Source organism: Rhineura floridana, chromosome 12 (genome assembly GCF_030035675.1).
Source record: "Rhineura floridana isolate rRhiFlo1 chromosome 12, rRhiFlo1.hap2, whole genome shotgun sequence".
Taxonomy (NCBI): domain Eukaryota; kingdom Metazoa; phylum Chordata; class Lepidosauria; order Squamata; family Rhineuridae; genus Rhineura; species Rhineura floridana.
In genome coordinates this window covers 37,503,330-37,524,444 of record NC_084491.1, presented here as the reverse complement: position 1 = coordinate 37,524,444, position 21,115 = coordinate 37,503,330, and the positions used below count along the sequence as shown (strand labels likewise).

Genomic DNA, 21,115 nt, shown 5'->3' with positions numbered 1-21,115 from the left:
AAAATAATAAATATAAGTCGACCTGCCCAGACATACCTGTAGGACAAGATATACCTTTAAAAAAACACAGCCAAATGTCAGGTCATGCCTCACCACATTTATTGAAATGCTTCAAAGAGTATATTCTATGCCCAACATGCTATTCATATTCAGAACAGTCTTTAGGGTCACAGTTACAGGCCATCAAACAACCCCTCTCCGTGTTATGGCCTCCCATAGATTCATTTGTATCCCTTGACCGGAGTCCTGGGTCTTTGCTCTGAATTAGGGAGGCCAAGTGGATCAGTAACACATAAATGATTTAATGTTGCCTCCTTGCTAGCCCTTGCTTTAACAGCAATATGTGCTCCCTTTGCCTGTTGTCCTTGAGCTTGTACCTTTGTTCCTTCCTTGCATGCCTGCAAGACAAACATCATGTTATAAAGTTTCTCTGCATGAGATGACCTTCAATAACATTTTCTTGGATGAGGCTACAGGAAGAGAAACCCTCTTCCAAACTGAAATTAAAATCGTATCCCCTGCTCCATCCACGATGTGCACAGCTGATTGTATCTCTAATTCCTTTCCCTGCGTGGCCTGCTAACACCTACTCATAACCCCTGTCCCCTTTAAAATGCATCTGATACAGCCTCAGGACATCCTGTACTAGCAGCAAGAAAGAATATGAATGGAGCATTTTGCCATGATTAAAACACACTGGAAGGAGTGCCATCAAGATACTGACAAATAGCTGCCATGTGTTTGATGAACAACCCAAGATAAGGAGCTGAGAGAGAGATATGAGAGGGAAGCCCACTCTTTGGCTGGAGGTTAAAGCAAAAAGGGTAAAATACTGAGTAACACATAGAATAATAGAACAGTAGAGTGGGAAGGGGCCTATAAGGCCACTGAGTCTAATTTCCTGCTCAATGCAGGAATCCAATTTCCAGCTACCTCTTGAATGCCTCCAGTGTTGGACAGCCCACCGCCTCCCTAGGTCATTGTTTTCATTGTTGTGCTGCTCTAACAGTTAGGAAGTTTTTCCTGATGTTTCATCGAAATCTGGCTTCCTGTGACTTGTGTCCATTATGCCGTGTCCTGCACTCTGGGATGATCGAGAAGAGATCTTGGTCCTCCTCTGTGCGGCAACCTTGAAGAGTGCTCTCATATCTCCCCTCAGTCTTCTCTTCTGAGGGCTAAACATGCCCAGCTCTTTCAGGCTCTCCTCATAGGGCTTTGTTTCCATAAAATAACAATATTTTATTTATTTATTTATTTATTAAATTTCTATACCGCCCCATAGCCGAAGCTCTCTGGGCGGTTCACAACAGTAAAACTTCAATATACAATAAGCACAAAGAAAACTATTTAAACATACTAAACTACGAAAATACTGGTATACTAAAATGCTGAATTAAAATGTTAAAAAGTTAAAACATAGATGTTAAAATGTTAAAATGTTAAATGTTAAAATTCCTGGGAGAAGAGGAAGGTTTTAACCTGGCACCGAAAAGATAGTAATGTTGGCGCCAGGCGTACCTCAACAGGGAGATCGTTCCACAGTTCGGGGGCCACCACTGAGAAGGCCCTTTTTCTTGTTGCCATCCTCCGAGCTTCCCTCTGAGTAGGCACCTGGAGGAGGGCCTTCGATGTTGAACGAAGTGCCCGGGTAGGTTCATATCGGGAGAGGCGTTCCAACAGGTATTGTGGTCCCAAGCCGTGTAAGGCTTTATAGGTTAAAACCAGCACCTTGAATCGAGCCTGGAAACATATAGGCAGCCAGTGCAAGCGGGCCAGAATCGGTGTTATATGTTTGGACCGCCTGGTCCCTGTTAACAATCTGGCCACTGCATTTTGCACGAGCTGCAGTTTCCGAACCATCTTCAAAGGCAGCCCCACGTAGAGCGCATTACAGTAATCTAATTTAGAAGTTACCAGAGCATGAACAACTGAAGTGAGGTTGTCTCTGTCCAGATAGGGGCATAGCTGGGCCACCAACTGAAGTTGGTAGAAAGTGTTCCGTGCCACCGAGGCTACCTGAGCCTCAAGTGACAGAGATGGATCTAAAAGAATGCCCAAACTACGAACCTGCTCCTTCAGGGGGAGTGCAATCCCATCCAGGACAGGATAAACATCCACCATCTGGTCAGAAGAACCACCCACTAACAGCATTTCAGTCTTGTCTGGATTGAGCTTCAGTTTATTAGCTCTCATCCAGTCCATTGTCGCGACCAGGCACCGGTTCAGTACATTGACAGCCTCACCTGAAAAAGATGAAAAAGAGAAGTAGAGTTGCGTGTCATCAGCATACTGGTGACAACGCACTCCAAAACTCCTGATGACCGCACCCAGTGGCTTCATGTAGATGTTAAAAAGCATGGGGGATAGAACTGACCCCTGCGGAACTCCATACTGGAGAGCCCAGGGTGCCGAGCAGTACTTCCCATGCACTACCCTCTGGAGACGACCTGCCAAGTAGGAGCAGAACCACTGCCAAGCAGTACCTCAAACTCCCAAATCAGCGAGTTTCCCCAGAAGGATACCATGGTCGATGGTATCAAAGGCCGCTGATAAGTCAAGGAGAATCAACAGAGTTACACTCCCCCTGTCTTTTTCCCGGCAAAGGTCATCATACAGGGCGACCAAGGCTGTCTCTGTGCCAAACCCGGGGCTGAAACCCGATTGAAATGGATCCAGATAATCGGTCTCATCCAAGAGTGTCTGGAGCTGGTCCGCAACCACTCGTTCCAGAACCTTGCCCAGGAATGGAACATTTGCTACCAGCCTGTAGTTATTAAATTTTTCCGGATCCAGGGAAGATTTCTTCAGAAGTGGTCTCACCACCGCCTCTTTTAGGCAGTCAGGGACCACTCCCTCTCATAATGAGGCATTAATCACTTCCCTGGCCCAGCCGGCTGTTCCATCCCTGCTAGCTTTTATTAGCCAAGAGGGGCAAGGATCCAATATTTATTTATTTATTTATTTATTTTGTTTCATTTTTAGACCGCCCATAGCTAGTAGCTCTCTGGGCGGTGTACAAACAGATTAAAAATACAATATTATAATAAAATCAATCACATATATCAACAACAATATTAAAATAAAGCGTAGACATAAACATTAACATTAAAAACATTAAAAAGCCTGGGAGTACAGCCAGGTCTTAACCTGGCGCCTAAAAGAAAGCACCGTAGGCGCCAGGCATATCTCTTCAGGTAAGCTGTTCCACAATTCAAATATAATTCTGTGTTATTCATTAAACAAAGTCATTCCTCAAGCATAACCCCCAATTAGAGTACAGGTGCTGCTTGGACACAAAATATTTTTTTTCTAATCAAGCAGTTTAAAACAACTGTATATACATACCACATGAGGTACAGGAACTTCTAACTGTCAATACAGAAGTGGTTGCACGCACCCGTCCAAGCACCTTGTCAACGTCCTCAAGCTGTACCAACTGAAATTCATCCAAAAAATCAGGACAAGACTGTGTTCTGGATACCTCATTTGATTCAACTGTGATAACATTGGAGTCCAAGTCCCAGCGGTTGCAAAAGATTTTTTCCTGGAAGTGTCTAGCAAATGCATTGCAGCGGGCCTCAGATGGTTCCACCATGTCCCTAGGACCAGAATGTAATAGTCCTTGGACAATTTTGAAAAGCTCCGCTGGGCGGCAGATAGATGATGTAATAGTGGCAGCAAAATATTGCTTTTTTGCTGCTCTTACTGCCCCTGAATACAGCTTAGTATAGGCACTTACCAGTGCATGATTGCATCCGTCAGGAGTTCGTCTCCATCTGCACTCAAGCCGTCTCCTATATTGCTTAAGAACATAAGAACATAAGAAGAGCCTGCTGGATCAGGCCAGTGGCCCATCTAGTCCAGCATCCTGTTCTCACAGTGGCCAACCAGGTGCCTGGGGGAAGCCCGCAAGCAGGACCCGAGTGCAAGAACACTCTCCCCTCCTGAGGCTTCCGGCAACTGGTTTTCAGAAGCATGCTGCCTCTGACTAGGGTGGCACAGCACAGCCATCATGGCTAGTAGCCATTGATAGCCCTGTCCTCCATGAATTTGTCTAATCTTCTTTTAAAGCCATCCAAGCTGGTGGCCATTACTGCATCTTGTGGGAGCAAATTCCATAGTTTAACTATGCGCTGAGTAAAGAAGTACTTCCTTTTGTCTGTCCTGAATCTTCCAACATTCAGCTTCTTTGAATGTCCACGAGTTCTAGTATTATGAGAGAGGGAGAAGAACTTTTCTCTATCCACTTTCTCAATGCCATGCATAATTTTATACACTTCTATCATGTCTCCTCTGACCCGCCTTTTCTCTAAACTAAAAAGCCCCAAATGCTGCAACCTTTCCTCGTAAGGGAGTCGCTCCATCCCCTTGATCATTCTGGTTGCCCTCTTCTGAACCTTTTCCAACTCTAGAATATCCTTTTTGAGATGAGGCGACCAGAACTGTACACAGTATTCCAAATGCGGCCGCACCATAGATTTATACAACGGCATTATGATATTGGCTGTTTTATTTTCAATACCTTTCCTAATTATTGCTAGCATGGAATTTGCCTTTGCTTTGCCTTCATTGCTCTCAGCTCCAGAGTATACCATGGAGCTGTATGAGCTTGTGATGCGTCCTTCCCTGGCTCTCCCTGTCAGGTTCCTACCTGCTCGTGGTTACTGCCTGTCTCTAGGCACCACCAGGGACTCCACCAGTCCGGACCGCTCTCTCTTATGGTTTCTCTCCCCGCTCTAGCACAGATCTCAACAGATCCCCCTGCTAGGCAACCACCAGTAACGTCCCAATACTAGTATTCCCAGAGACTCTGAATACTGGTACTGTTACTCTCTTCACCGCTGCCACCATTTGTTACAGTTCCCCTTCAGCCTTGGTCATTACCTTACCCTCCCTTCTGGTCTGTGAAACCCCAGCCAAGGATCAGGCCTTTGGTAAACCAAATTAAGTATTTATTACAGATAACAAAGCTAACAAGATTAACAAGATTTCTTCTTAAGGCACATAAGCATATGGTTTTACTCAATACTAATCCGAACTCCACCTCCCTCCTGGTAAACAACTCTCTAAACCCCACCAAGCAATCCACTCTTTCTCTTCTCCCCCCAGATTCCACAATTCACCACCTCACATTCACCCAGATTTACCTGTCATCCTTTCATTTATACTGTCAGCCATTTTAAACATTCAGCCAATCATCAAGCATTCTATTGCCCATTCACTCCCCCTCCTCTTTCACTACTTACCATGTATACTCTAAACAACCAGCACTTACCATATATACACTAATATATAGGAACATCACAGAGCTCTACACAGGAGAGGGCGCATAGGAGCGATCATGTCAACTGCCCGGGTCATTTCTGTATTCCACAGTTCAACCAGGGTTTCGACTGGAGCGCCAGCCCTATCAGCTGGAAAACTCCCCAGAGCCCTTTGAAAGCCATCCGGATTCATTAGTCTCTGGGGGCGGACCATCTTAATAGGTCCCCCACCCTTGCAGAGGGGAGAAGCCTCTGTAATTCTAAACTTCAACAAGCGGTGATCTGTCCATGACAAAGGAACTGATGTAAGGCTCCCCACATTCAGATCACCATCTCCATGTCCAGTCGCGAAAACCAAATCTAGAGTATGCCCTGCTACATGTGTTGGGCCAGTAACATATTGGGACAGCCCCATGGTTGTCATGGAGGCCATGAAGTCCTGAGCCGCCCCAGACAAGGTGGTCTCAGTATGAATGTTAACATCCCCCAGTACCAACAGTCTGGGGGATCTCAGCAGTACATCCGAGACCACCTCCATCAGCTCAGTTAGGGAGTCTGTTGGGCAGCGGGGTGGACGGTACACCAACAGAATCCCCAATCTGTCCCCTTGACCCAACATAAGGTGTAAACACTCTAGACCAGTAGTCGCATGGACAGGGTGCTTGGAGAGGAAAATGGAACTCCTATAGACTACAGCGACCCCCCCTCCCCGACCCTCGGGTCTACCCTGATGCTGAACCAGGTACCCCGGTGGGCACAGCTGGGAGAGACTAACTCCTCCCTGCTCACCCACCCAGGTCTCAGTTATACATGCCAGATCGGCTGCCTCTTCCAGAATTAAATCATGGATGAGGGAGATCTTATTATATACCGATCTGGCATTTAAGAGCAGCATCCGGAGACCCGAGAGCTGGCTGAATTCAGAATCTATAGCTGTATTCCAGCAAGAGAGAAGCCTGCTAAAACCTTTCTTGGCCATGTTCTTTGGACTGTGTGTCAAGAATGGAATGTGATGGCACACCACCAAAGGAACAGCAATGACCTCCCTACTAGCTGCTCTACACCTATACTCCAGAGGCTTGAACCTAAGAGTCAGGCGAGATAAGGGCCAGTTCCTAGGCTGCATTCACAGTCACTGTTGCAAACAAATCTGTGTGTTTAGAAATGTGTGAATGACTGGATCAGCACTATACCCATGTGGTGTAGTGGTTAGAGTGTCAGCCTGGGACCCAGGAGACCATGGTTCAAATCCCCACTCAACCATTAAGCTCACTGGGTGACCTTGGACCAGTCACTGTCTCTTAGCCTAACCTACCTTACAGGGTGGTTGTGAGAATAAAATTGGGAAGGGGAGAACAATGTTTGTACCCCCATCTTGAACTTCTTGGAGGAAAGATAGGATATAAATGTAATAAATAAATAAAATGTTCAGCCCTGTGCACTGTACACTCCAACATTTCAATAGATGTAAATAGTGACATTATAACACTCCTATTCTCACACCAATGGTCATTTTCCAAGCCCCCTCCCCAACAACCACTATTCCATATGACTGAAGGTTGTACTCCAGGATTGGGGAACCTGTGATCCCCAGATATTGTTGGTCTCCAACTCCCATTATTAGCAACCAGCGTGGCCCATCATCAAAAATGATGAGACTTATAGTCCTACAGCATCTGGAGGGCAACTAATTTCCTACCCCTGCTCTGTTTCTACCAGCTGCATGCTGTACTCATTTACTCAGCAACAGACCTCTCTTCCACTGATTTAAAAGCTAAAAGGGTAATTGCTGTTTTGGTTAACGATATACTAGGAAAACATGACTGTTCTACAATAATCAAAATGTACAGTTGCTAACACCTACTCATTTAAAATGCTGTTTTTAACCTTTGAAGCCTTGAACAGTTTGGATTTGAGTTATTAATTGAAGGACCATCTACCAGCCTACACATTAAGATCAGTGATTGGCCTGCCACCAAGATCAGTGAAATTGGTGGGCATGAGCGAAAGGGCCTTTTCAGTGGTGGCTCCATGACTCTGGAATTCAGTGAAAACCTATTTGTTTTGTGAGGCCTGTGCCTGGATAACATTTTGGGTTTATATTCTGGGATTTGTGCCTTTCAGTATTGCTGGCTTATTAATGTGGGTGTACTGTAGACTTTTTTATTATATTTTTGATTCTGTCATTGTTAAAACTGTCATTGTAATTTGTTTTTATATAAACCACCTTGAGAGAATTTACTCAGAAAAGTATCATGTTACAAAATTAGGGTTGCCAGGCTCAGGACCTGTGAATGATTCTATATCTTTAAGAGAAGAGAAAATTCAGTCAAGTGCAAGTGTTCTTGCAACACTATAATGGGAAAAACCACAAGGTGGAATTCTCCCTTCCCCCTGCACAACTTTTAAAGATACACAAGACCTCTTGGAGGCTGGGCCTGGCAACCAAGAGGGCTTCTGTATCTTTAAAAGTTGTGCAAGGGGAAGGGAGAATTCCACCTTGTGGTTTTTCCCATTACAGTGTTGCAAGAACACCTGCCGTTGGCTGACTTTCTCTTCTCCTAAAGATACAGGATCGGTCTCAGGCCCTGAACCTGGCAACCCTAGTAAGCCCAAGTATGAAAAATGATGTTTGGCAGCACTTAATATCCTCTAAGTGTTACACATATTTATCTGCCATTCTTGCTTGGGTCCTGTTTCTTTTATATCAGTGGAGCGGGACGAGTGAGAGAGTATTGCTTGTAGGCATTAGGACTGATTCTGGGACATGAATCCAGATGACAGATAGGTCAGAAACAACACAGAGGCCTGGTTTTGTAAGTTACCACAGGCATAACCCCATGCCTGTCCTTGATGTAAAGTCTTTAAAAATCTATGACCTTGTTTTGCCAAGGCTGACGGCGAGCATAATAATCAGTAGTAATTTAATTGTGATAGTATTCGCCTGTGGATGTGAATTGGGAATGAGACAGAAAATATCATAATGTCCCTGTATAAATCACGTGTCTGCACAGTTAGCCCTTTGAAAAGTTCTGGCCAGCTTCTCCAAAAGCTTCTGCTGTGGTCTCTAGATAGGAGGACACTGGATAATAGAATCTTTCATTTTTATGCTACAGCTGTGTGATAAGAGAGCTGCCTAAATGGAAATAGATCTGCTTAAAAGAACATCATCTCTGTACAGGAGAGCTTTATTTCTGTTGTACAAAACTATAGAGTGAAGGTGCCAGACAGACCTGCGGGGGAGGGGGCGGGGAGGGGGAGGGGATTTCACTATTTAGTGGCTGCCACAGAGAATGCCCTTTCTGCTGGACTTCCCCCCCCCAGCCAAGTCAAAGTCACTTAGCAGTATACTTACTCCACTGGCTGGATATGTAGCAGCAGTAGAACATTGTTGCACAAGAGAATGCATAAGCAGAATGCTGGTAACTTTGTGGTCCATCAAACTGTGCAATCTGCTGCACGAGTTTCCACTAGTGCAACTGTTGTGTTGAATTCCTCTGTTAAAACTCACCTGTCCACTAACGCAAGAGCCTTTGCACTAGTGGGCAGAGATTGATGGATACAGCCCAGAATCTTTTGTTGGAAATAACTTTTGCTGCTTCTAAGTTAGAATAGCTATATTGAACATGGACACGTATGTATGCGGTACTTGTAGTGAATCCTGTTAGGTTTTTAGAAGTTTGTTTGCCCACTGTGAGTATTACAGTTAGGGTAGATTATATGTGTAACAGCAAAGTACACCAATTCCCCTTATCCTTTCCATGTTGAAACTATTTGCCATTCTTTCAAGAGTCAGTGTGGTGTAGTGGTTAGAGTTCCACATTAGGACTGAGGAGACACAGGTTTAAATTCCCTCTCAGCCATGAAGCTTACTGGGTTACCTTGGACTGGTAACTATCTCAGACCTTAACCTACATTGCAGAGTTGTTGTGAGGACAACACATAGTGGGGTTTCACCTATTAAATGATCTGGGGAGTACTTGGAACAGCTTGATAAACTGAGTGCTGCTCTGTATGGTAAATTATATTGATGTAGGACTACCTGTGCTAGATAACAGAGAAGGGGCTTGTGGATTCAAATAACTGTGAAGTTTGAATATCAGAGGACCAGGTAAATGGGAATTCTGCTGCGCTGATGTATCAGGCAGGTATCCTTGGCCCTACTCTAGCATATTGGATACATATACTTCTGCAATGTGGCTTGTATATGGCCTCCCTCCGTGTTCTATGGTCTTGTTGTTCCGTTGAAAAAGTGAGTGAATGAGAGGTGCAAGACAGAAGGGAGATTTTTTTTCTGTTTGCAAAACATTTCCCACGTAGCTCCCTTTTGAAGGAAAAACGTAAAAGAGAAAATGACACACACACCCAAGCACTTATATAATTTTGGAAATTTCCTCTAATGGCCCCTCTGCTGAGGTTGTGGGTAATAGAGAGATTGTGGATAGAAGCAGAATTTAGGAAGCGATTTTTACATGCTTATTACAAAAACAAGTTCATCTACCGGAGGTAGGATCTGTCTGTCTCCTTCCCTGACTGTGTGACTCTTGGGAGCTCAGAACAAGCATTAAACATTTCTGTTTATTAGCTTTGTTCAGAGGGGAAATGAAAGCGATGGCTCCCTTATGGACATAGTATTCAGTACATCACACATTCCTTGGCACACTTCCAGTTTTTGCAAGGAAAAAGCCCAGACAGTTGGATTTCAGCTAAAGGGAAATACTTAGGATTGATTCAAGGCCAAACCTTTTGGCAACTTATCAAAATGCTCATCACTTGATAAACCGAGGTTGCACTTGATGTGCAAAAGGAACTTATAGTTGTGGAAGTGGCAGGGATACCATCCCAGACCTCAGTGCCAGGAAAGGAGGGAGGCAAGATTCCCAGGAAACCTTAAAGATCTGCTCTTAAATACAAAGATTAATCTGCAAAAAGAAACACCCAAACAGTCTATTTTATGATGATTTTTTGTGATTATTTTATTTTCTATGTTTCATAATAACAATACAGATCAAATCCCCCCCTTTTAAAGTGAAGGATTGGTGCTTTTGGCACACAGAGCTAGTATGCAGGTCCATTTAATTGTTTATTTTAATAATTAGTCTGGCAAAGCCAGAAAAATATTGATACTTTATAGTCATGGTTCTTAACCTTTTTTGGATCATGGACCCCTGTGAGAATCTGGTGAAGGCTATAGGCCCCCATAAATAAATAAATAAATTTTATTTTATAGCATTGGAAATGGATTTTTTGTGTCCAGGTCACAGACTCCCTGAAGCCCATCCATGGATCTCCTAAGGGTCCATGAACTACAAAGGAATCCAAAGTAATTGCTGCTCCACAGGAATATCCACATATAGTCTGAAAGGGTGTGTGTATGTTTGTGCGTGCGTGCGTGCGTGTGTGTGTGTGTAAAAGCATAGACTTTCCTGCCTTCTCAAAGGATACCTGTAGTCATCTGGCCCTTTTGGGACAAGCAAGGAACAGCAGCCATGAGCCCAAGACATTCTGTGACCTTTGATACCATTAACCATGGGATCCTACTGGACCAGCTCTGTGGACTGGGGGCAGGCAGCTCGGCTATATGGTGGGTTCACTCCTGCCTACAAAGCTGAAAGTAGCATTGGGGGGGGATCTACTTGACCCCAAAGCACCAAGGTTCCATCTTACTCACACGGTTTCACCTACCTTCCCCCACTCGATGCACTTTAACATCTATATGAAGTCACTGGGGGAGGTTATTCAAAGATTTCGAGTGAGGTTTGGGGTGAAGTGTCATTTGTATATTGACTTTTACTTTGTCATCCAAGTCAGTTCAGGTTGTACAAGGGCTGAATTGGTATCTAGATTCAGTAATGGACTGGCAGGGATAAAGACCAATAAACCAATGGAGGCACTGGAGGTAGGTAGTTCTTGTGTTCAGGAATGTGGTGTTCAACTAGTTTTGGATAGGATTGCACTCCCCCAGAAAGAGCACAGGATTGTAGTTAACTAAGCCCTATTCAAAGCAGACCCACTGAAATAAATGAACCTAAGTTAGTCATGTATATTAACTTCAATGGGTCTATTCTAAGTAGGACTAGCATTGAACATCACCCATAGTTTGGGAAACTGCTTGATCTAGTATTGTCATTTGAGGGCCAGGCCACCTTAGTGGCCTGAATGCCTTTTACCAGCTTTGGCTGGTTCACCAACAGTGGCTGTTCCTGGACAGGGACAACTTTGCCACAGTGATTCATGCTTTGGTAACCTCCTGGCTAGATTACTGTAAGGTGATATGCATGGGTCTGCCCTTACCTGGAAGTTTCAGTTAGTGCAGAACTTAGCAGCCAGAATTTTGCCTGGTGCAACCTCAGGGGCCCATATCAGACCCATTTTGAAACAATCACGATGGCTGCCTCTTCACTTCCAAGCTTAATTTAAGGTGCTGGTCCTAAACAGCTTCAGCTTAGAACCCAGTTACAAAGGGGAGTGCCTTTTCCCATACTAGCCTGCCTATATCTTAAGGTCTTCTGTAGAAGCCTTCTTTAACATAAGCACATTATCTAGTCACAAAGGAGAAGGCCTTTTCTGTGCCGGTCCCTTGATTGCGGAATACCCTCCCCAAGGACTCTACAGTCTTTCAGCACCCGGTTAAGGCTTTCCGTTTTTCTGAAGCACTTTGGATGGAGTTTGAGTCAGAATAGCCTTTCTGTTTCTTTCTGTTCCTTAGTTTTATGGCAAAATTCAGGCAGCTGTGTCAGTTCCCTCCCAAAATCATTGATCCCTGCCTTTTTTAAAAAAAGTTGTCTGTTGTTGCTATTTTAAAATACCGTATTTATATGCTTGTGTGAATTGTTTTCACACTTTTGAACACCACCCCTAGAATTAAAAAGATGAGCAAGAGAGTCATATGCAATGCCCTGAAACAGCCTTGTATTTAAGCACTAGCTGGTGGCCACAGGTGACCAAGAATTGCATGCAGGCAAGTGAATGGGCTGATGGAGGAGAGACAAAACGCTGTGTGCCCCATTTAGGTCCACCACAGAAATGCAGTGGACTGGTGAAGGAGGTACAGATCCCTCTGTCCCTCCTCTGCTAGTCCCCAATAGGCTAGTGATTTTTTGTTAAAGTTTGTTGTTGTTGTTATGTGCCTTCAAGTCAATTACTTCTTATGGAGACCCTATGAATCAGCGACCTCCAATAGCATCTGTCGTGAACCACCCTGTTCAGGTCTTGTAAGTTCAGTTGTTAAAGTTTAGTAACATCTATTTTACTGCTCCAAAGGGAGTGTAGTGTGGAACGAATGAAGTATATAGGGCATTGCTATGATAGGGCGCCTGGATGAAGGGTGGCATCAGATCAGAATTATAAGCAACTGTTGGCCAGCCTATGGACTGCCTTCAATAATAATAAATAATAAATTTAATTTATATGTCGCCTATCTGGCCAATGACCACTCTAGGCGACGTACATGAAAGAATTAAAATACAATACAATAAAATACAATAATAGAAATGAAACAATACAGCAGCAATAATAATAATGCAGGGTAGAAGGCATTTGATCATAACAGTTAACCCTCCCCGGAAGTCCCAAAGGCCTGTTGAAAGAGCCAGGTCTTTAAGGCTTTACGAAATGTATTTAGGGAAGAGGCGTGCCATAGATCTTGTGGGAGAGAGTTCCAGAGAGTGGGGGCCGCCACTGAGAATGCCCTCTCTCTAGTTCCCGCCAATTTAGCTGTTTTTGTCGGCGGGATTGAGAGAAGGCCCTGTGTGGCTGATCGTGTCGGGCGGCATAATTGGTGGCGTTGCAGGCGCTCCTTAGATAAACTGGGCTGAAACCATATAGGGATTTAAAGGTTAATACCAACACCTTGAATTGGGCCCGGAAAGCAACAGTCGATTCCGACTTATGGGCAACCCTATGAATCGGGTTTTCATGGTAAGCGGTATTCAGAGGGGGTTTACCATTGCCTCCCTCTGAGTCTAAGAGGCAATGACCGGCCCAAGGTCACCCAGTGAGCTTCATGGCTGTGTGGGGATTTGAACCCTGGTCTCCCAGGTCATAGTCCAACACCTTAACCACTACACCACACTGGCCAGCCTATAAGCAGCCTCTTTCTACAGAGTTTTTATCTCTGTGTAGTGTTTTCTTTATGGTAAATTGTTTTGCTAATGTGATGCCAGGTGTTCTTTGAACTGAACAGAAGTTGGAGAGGAACTCAAACCGGTTATGAGACCGGAGAGAGCTGGACAGACAGATTTGGCAACAGTTAGATCCATTCATCTCTGTGATTTACCTCACAGCAAAGATGCATGCTGTACAATGCATCCTGCTTACAAGTTACAACGCACATCTGTGTTCTTTGAGTGGGCAACTGGCTTCTTTACAAAAGGCTCCACTGACCAGAGCAGATATTTTCACAGAACTGGAGACAACAAAGTGTTGTTCAAAGACCTTCTGTACTTGCAAGCTGGTTTCCCTGTGATTAATTGTGTGTGCTGTGAGCTGTGACCCGTGATGAAGGTACTACGCAGATATGGGAGATCAACAGAGGGCTCAAAAGAAGGACAACCTCTCCTCTCTTCGGAAAGTACTAGTGATACAAACATGCAGGTAGCAAATGTCACATCTTAATAACTGGGATCACAATGGAAAATGGAAATGGACTGCCTTCAAGCCAATTCCAACTTATGGCGACCCTATGAAGAGGGTTTTCATGGCTGCTACGTGCGCACATCCCTGCTCTGAGCCAAGATGGCGGCAGAGGCTTCAGCCCCTTAGGGAAACCTTGGCCGCCATCTTGGTTAAGGGTAGCCTTGCGCGTGCTGTGTGCGCAGCTGCACAACACAGCCGAGAAAGGTAGGTTGAGTGAGGCAATGGCAGGGGCTCCGAAGCTCTCGCCCTGTGATACGCGGCAGCAATCCTGCTGCGAATCGCAGAAGGGGAGCACCAGGGCCTGGGGCAGGGTTGTGCCCAAGGGCCCCGGCATACCTGGGGCCGACCCTGCTTCTTGCTGTTCTTTTGAAGGTCAATTCTGCTGTCCGACACAGCACAACACTGTGATTGTATGTTGTTTTACTTTTTTTTTTTAAGGATGTGCTTGAAATTGTTGTAACCTGTCCTGAGACCTCTGGGTGAAGGGCAGGCATTAAATTCAACAACGACAACACATGTAGGGCACTTCCAGATAGAATGGTTTGTTCTCTCAATAACAGTAGTGGTAAACAATGTGTATCTGTGGAGGGGCAGGGGGGTACCTCACAGGGAAAGTGCTAACTGGAATGAGAGCTTGGTGCTGCTGTCAGTGTTTGATGGCACAGTTGCTGTACTGCTGGTGCTGTTCCTAATCTGGGCATTATAACAGCCCCCATAGAAGTTGCAAGTGACAGGTGTCATGCTGCAGTGTGCATGACACATGTAAATACATGTCTGGAGGCCCCCAGTGGTCTTGCTGCTCTCATTTGTCTTCCTCAAGTAACAGAAGGTTCAAAGCTGCCTTTCAAGAGGCATTTTCTGTAACAGACGTGAGCACTGTGAAAAGTCTATTCATTCAGCATTCATCGTTAGCGAAAGTGCAGGCCTCTTGAGTCCAAAGAGCTAACAGTATGCCAGGCTGTTCCTGACAAGACTGTGTTTCAGCTTGCCAGAACAACCAGCTCCAAGCTGTTTCCATTGAAGATCGAGAGTTTTCTGTTTCCCAGAAACCATGAGCATCCCACCTGGTTGCCCAGGCAAATAGGTGTGGAAGGTTTCTTGTCCAAATTAGCTAGTCATTTAATAACCTGAGATTGCTTTCTTAAATTGGGGGGGAGGTCTTGCCTCAGATGATTTGGATCTCTCAAGGGAAGTGATATTCCCATTCCATTGCTAGCAGGATACAGCCAACCACTTGCAGGGCCAGAGAAACATAGCTCTTTATGTGAGCCAACTAGTGCTTAAAATGCAAAATGTAAGTGTGTGAGACACACAGGACTCTTTGTCAGGTAGATACTCAGAAAAGATGCTATGGCCATTCCAGGCCATAGTTTTACCCACCCATGCCTGTACAGTAGGGCCTTGCTTTTCGGTGTTCAGCTAATACGGCACCAGCAGGGCAATCAGCTGGAGGGGGGCTGGAGCTCCCGGCACTCCAGCTGATCGTGCCGGAGGAGAGGAAAATCAGCTGTAGCATGCTGCAGCTGACCTCCTCCTCTTCTGGCACGATCAGACTCCCGCTCAAGCTGAGCGTACCCGAGGAGGGGAAGATTTTATCTTCTCCTTCTCTGGCACAATCAGCGGGTTAGGTTCCAGACCCCCACGCTACAGCTGATCCACTTTTTGGTGATTTTTGCTTTCCGACGGGGGTCTGAAACCTAATCTGCCGTATGAGTGGGGCCCTACTGTAGATCATTTTTTGTCTTGGTAGGGAACAAACATGCTCTGTCTTGGTACTGGAATATCTGCAATGACAGTTGAAGACCTCAATCTGGTACTGTAACAACTTTTTCTCTCTCCTGACGCTTCCACCTGACAAAGGGCAGTATCCAATGAACACATACTATTAGAGCAAGGATTTCCACTTGTGTGGTGGGACTTTCCGGAAATTCTTGCACTAATGGGACTGTGACTTGGCACTGTTCTGGATACAACTCAATGATTCTTGTACGGTTCGCAAGCTATTGCATTCAAAGTTTTAAATGCTAGTTGCTCCACATAAAAGTACAGTCTGTCCTGCTCTGTGTTTTTTGTCCTGTGGGACAAATGCTTACAAGTAAGACTTTGATTTGATGCTTACAATATATAGAACCAAGAAATTACTAATCGTTGCAATAGCACCAATCATTTTTGCCCTGAAGTGCAAGAACTCCTCCCATGTAGCTGGTATTTTTCACACCTTACAGTTGTCAGGAATTCAAGAATTCTCACTGGAGGATCAAGCCCAGGGCAATTGATCCCAGCCAGGCACAACCAGTGCCTCCCTTATCAGGGCTGAGTTACACCAACACCAACTCTGTAAAGTAGGTAGACTGCCACCACCCATTAAACTTGGTCACCCACTCTGGGCCAAGGGGAAACCCAAAGTGCCAGAAATAGACCTGCCAAGGATACATTCCTTGTCTTGGAGCCTTAAGGCAAAATACCCAACTGTATGGTAGTCTGTGGCTAAATGGCCAAGATGCTGGATTCAGAGCCAAATTCCCCCTGCAATGAACACACGCTGGTAAATAAGAGGTAAATGTAAATGTACTGTCTTCAAGTCAATTCCGACTTATGGCGACCCTATGAATAGGGTTTTCATGAGGCTGAGAGGCAGTGACTGGCCCAAGGTCACCCAGTGAGTTAGGTAAAATACAAAATGCAAAGAGTTCAAGTCACAAGCAGAAATAACAGATCTGTCTAGCCTAATCTATACTCATGCAATATAGGAAAACCAGCAGAGTAATTTCATGGTTCCACATCCCCCCAGAGATGTATAGCCTGGATTGCATATGGAAGATAGCATCCCAACATCAGGTAGCACCAAGGAACATTGGGGAACCAAAACCTAGAGTCTTAGTTCTATTTTTATGGGGAGAAAGCCCAGCAACAGCCAGGAATTAATTAGCCAGCCAGAGAGCTTTCTGATGATGAAATCTTCTGGAGCTTTCATATCTAGCGGTCACACACTTCTCCAACCTTCCCAGGCCTGTGGTCTTGAGGTACCAGTCTCAGGCTGATAAGCAGGTGTTCTTACTCACTGCCTAATTAACTGAGTTCAGCTGTGAGAACCAACCATCTCATGACCTTCCAGAGGCCCTAATTCAGGCAAAATGTTTTCCCCATAATTCCTTGCCACAGAACCATTTTAGTTAACAGCCTTAACAAACTAGGTGTTATTGACAACAGTCAGGAAGCCTGTGCTGCCTCTCTTGTTACACAGCTCCTGGATTTCAAAGAGCATTAGACAGGTCTCCAGCGTCCTCTATCCAAAATAAAAAAGTGACATAGAATGTTATGGCGCAAGTAAGTGTTGTCTAGTAATGATTCTGCTTAAAAAACTTCCAATACCAAGGAAATGCTTGTATTGTTTGGGGAACAAGACACAAAACAAGAAATGGAAGAATCCACTTGGGGGGAAAATGCCATATTAATTTAGCATTTTGTTTCATTTTTCATTTATACCCCATCTACTAGAATCTCTCAAGCCAGCTTTTCATGAAAATGATAAAATAATATGATTATAGATTGATCATAAAACAGCATTATAACAATATAATGCTCAGCACAGTACTCTTGATATGCATACACACACGATGATAGCAGCAAGACATATCTTCACTACAAATCTCCACCAGTTTCATAGCCATTTAACTTTTCTGGTTCCTAAACAAAGGACTTGAAAAGTTAGTGTTCTGTGAAGGACTTTGCCATTTTTAACAAAAAATTCCTAGCATCTTCACAAAATCTCGATCTTATACTTTTGACACTTGCCAAGTGGTGAGTGTCACACAGAATCCTGTAGTGACAAATTGGGGACTTGCAGCTTCAGTGTGAGTGGCACGGAACAAAATTGTGTTTGTGCCACAAAAATACCCTGCTTTTGCACTTTTCTCTCTATTTCTTTAAGACCTGCTGCACTAAAACAGCCATGACAGAAGCTACTGTCTGGGCAAGCCCTTGGAGAACCATTTCCATCTCCAACCTCTGCAGAATGTTTGTGCAGTGCAGGTGGTCATTACAGATCCTTGTGTTGGCTTTTCTGCAAGGTTTCGATTTCTTAGAGTTCCTCCTTTTTGGTGATATAAGTCTAATTCTATTGTTTTCTCCTGTGCAGCACTCCAGGAGCCCTTCTTACGTGCTCTTGGCTTCATATTTATTTATTTATATACTTCATATATTCAGTTCTGATCCTTATATTGAATTTTCCATGAACAAATTGTGGACAGGATAAATGACACAGGTGGCTACTGACTGCAGAGAAGCAATTAGGAAAGTGAGAGGAACATCTGTCTGCAAGGAGTAAGAATGTGTCAGCTGCTAGACAGCATGTGTTAGGGGCCCACAAGAGGTAGGTTTGACCACATTAAAATAACTCGCTGATCCTTTTAAGGAGGAAATTGCACAGCTGAATTTATGTGAGGCACTAAATAATGTGTACTTTATTTTAATTATAACTGTGTTTCCCCTTACCTGAGTCAACCGAATATACACCAGTCATGAAGGTAGTTAAGAGAGTGTAAACTCTGGCAAGTTCAAAATCCTTATGAACTTGGTTTTGGTGTATAAAGCTCTATACAGTTTGAGACCAGGATATCAGAAAAATCATCTTACCCTTTATATGCCCAGTCAATCACTGTGCTCTGCAGGTGAGGGTCTCCTGCAGATACCATCTTATCAAGAGGTCCGTTCTGCAAAACAAAGGAAGCGGACCTTTAGTATTGTGGCACCTACCCTTGGAATTCCCTCCCCTTAAATATTAGACAGGCTCCATCTCTGTTGTCTTTTCAGCACCTGCTGAAGACCTTCCTCTTTCAACAAGCCTTTTAAGTAGAGACCTTATCCCAGTCTGTATCTGTGTTGGAATTGTTTTTAAGATGGTTTTAGAGTTCTTTTTTTTTTTTTTAAAGATGCTTTTTCAAAGATGTTTTGTTTTTAACATTTTTTTTAAAAAAAGATGTTTTGTTTTTAATACGTTTTATAGATTGCTTTAGTGTTCTGTAATTTGTTTGCCACCCTCGGCTCCTTCTGGGAGGAAGTGCAGGACAGAAATTTAGTAAAGAAATAATAACTTGCCTACCATTGAATGACAGGGCAATGCATTTGTCTGATAGGAGTTCTGTTCATGCCAGGAGATCTGTGACAGCTACAACAACTAAAATAGGTTGGAACTATCAAGTGGAAAACATGGCCATGACTCTCAGCCTTCATCCAGTGGTATATCTTTCATATAATTGTATTTGTTTCACTCTCACCTGAAGCTATTCTGCCCGTGAAAGAGATTCTTTTCCCCCTTGTGCTTATAATACTTAAGTTTTTTGCCATGGCTTCTCCTGCTGTCCTGTCTTCTGTGCTTAGATGTCTTTGCATGTTGTCTGCAAGCCTTTCTGAACCTGAAACTCTCACCAAAATGTGTCATTTTGGAAGCAGCCCCTCACCCTGAAAAGTCTCTCTCGTTCTCTCCCATATTAAAACGCTTTGCCATAGAAACTTCTGTAGGGAATAGGGATATGTGGCACATACACCGATAATGTTCTCCAGGCTCTTTGAAACTCTTCTAACTTCCCCACAGTTCCTCAGATGTTTTGCCCAAGCAGGAACTTTCTATTTTGCCTTGAATTTTGTGTTAGGCAAAACTTGGCAAATTTTTACAGTGCGCAAACTCTGTGGAAGAATTTCCTGTTCATCTTCTGGCTTCCCTCAAAATTCCTAGATGTTTCATCGAAATCTTTCCATTTACGTCAGATTTCATTTTTGCTTTCGGTTTCTTTAAATAATAAAAAATGCCAGTTACATTACTGACTGATAGATTCTGCTTGAAACTTCCTGGCTTTCGTCTGTCCCTTTCTCCCACTTTCATTGACTTCAAATAAGGCACTAAAACCAATTTAGCAACAGGGAAGGCCTACGCTCCGCTTGAGGTCACCTGCTTTCCCCTCCCTCTGCAGGGTGGGACAACTAGCCTGGAAGGGGGTGACGGAGGGGGTGCCCAGCCAATCACCTTGTATAAAAGGTTTGTTTTCATTCCCCCAACCTTGCTGTCATTCGTTCAGCGTGGCTGATTGGAATAGTACGTTTGGTAACAGAGACCTTGTGCCTTGGGGTTAAGAGTATGGTTACACTTGCAACAGCTGCCTGAGCGTATCAGTGACAAGGGGAAAACAAATCTCCCCCTCCCACCTCTTCTTCTTCTTCACCACCAGTTTTCTCATACATCACTGCTTCCTCCCTCTCTCCCTCCCCCCCTCCCCTCGCTCTCTGTCTCTCTCTTTCTCTCGTCTCTCTTCCTTTTTGTTTTTCTTTTTCTCTGACCTCCTCACAGCTCCTCACTGGTTTCCAATCGGTCACTCCAGAGTGCACACAGCTGAGAGGTTTTCAAGCAGAGCTCCGGAAGAGTCATTTGTCCAGTAAGCAAAGAGTCAAGAAAGGACTGCTGGAAGCGCACGGCAAAGCAAAGCGAAGGCACGCCGGGTGCTGTCAGTCCAGCTTTTGTCCCCAATGTTAAGCCGGCGTCTGCAGCTTTGAAGGATCCAAGCATGAGGGAGAAAGTTGTGCCTTACAGCTGAAGGACTTGGGCAGAGAAAGTCAAGAGCACCTTGCCACTGGCTTCATTGAGGGCTCTTCCTTGTCAAATGAAACCACCTGAGGAACATGAGATTTCCTACTGGAGAGGGAGGGAAGGTGCCAAGCTGGGTAAGGAGGGAGAAAGGTGGGTTTTAATTCTTCAGTGTTGTTTGCATTGAGATCACCTGGGGGAGGGGGAGAGAGTGTCAAGAGTAAATGAACGTGGGAGGAGAAGTGATGCAGGACCTCATGCCAGCTGCCAAGATGACAGACACCCTTCAGCTCCCAGCACTGCAAATCCCAGAGCAGCAGGTAGTGGAGTGTGATCACACCTGGTCCACTTCATCCACTCCAACCCTGCGCCGAAGGCGGTTCAGGATGAGACGCATGAGGAACATCCAGGAGCAGAGCCTAGAGACCGTGCCCTCCTCCAAGAAGGAGTTCCTACAGCTTCCTTCCATTGAAATCACCCCTTCCAGCGATGAGGACACCCCCTGGTCAAACTGTTCCACGCCCAGTGCCTCTCCGCGGCGCAAGCGGTTCCTCCTCCGCAAGTGGTTGAATGTGAGGGAGAAGAAGGAGTACAGTGAGAGCAGGTATGTCATCTCCTTTTCCCTTCCCATTCCAGC

The 21,115-nt window shown here is 44.7% G+C and overlaps 1 protein-coding gene and 1 long non-coding RNA gene across 6 annotated transcripts in view; one reads left to right on the top strand and one right to left on the bottom strand.

Moving 5' to 3' along the window:
* GRAMD1B (GRAM domain containing 1B) overlaps positions 1–21,115 on the top strand; it is a 227,605-nt gene that overhangs the window by 53,394 nt on the left and 153,096 nt on the right. The window contains exon 2 of one of the 5 annotated variants that reach the window (XM_061593171.1): positions 20,245–21,082. The exons of the other annotated variants lie outside the window; for them this stretch is intronic. Within the exon in view, the coding sequence (XP_061449155.1) occupies positions 20,703–21,082 (380 nt within the window). The 5' untranslated portion in view covers positions 20,245–20,702. The remainder of the gene's footprint in view (positions 1–20,244; positions 21,083–21,115) is intronic. 5 annotated transcript variants of the gene reach the window in all.
* LOC133368676 (uncharacterized) lies at positions 119–20,599 on the bottom strand. The gene is made up of 3 exons (XR_009758729.1): positions 20,235–20,599; positions 18,537–18,613; positions 119–398 (listed from the first exon to the last, which is right to left on the bottom strand). It is a non-coding gene; the product is annotated as an uncharacterized LOC133368676 (long non-coding RNA).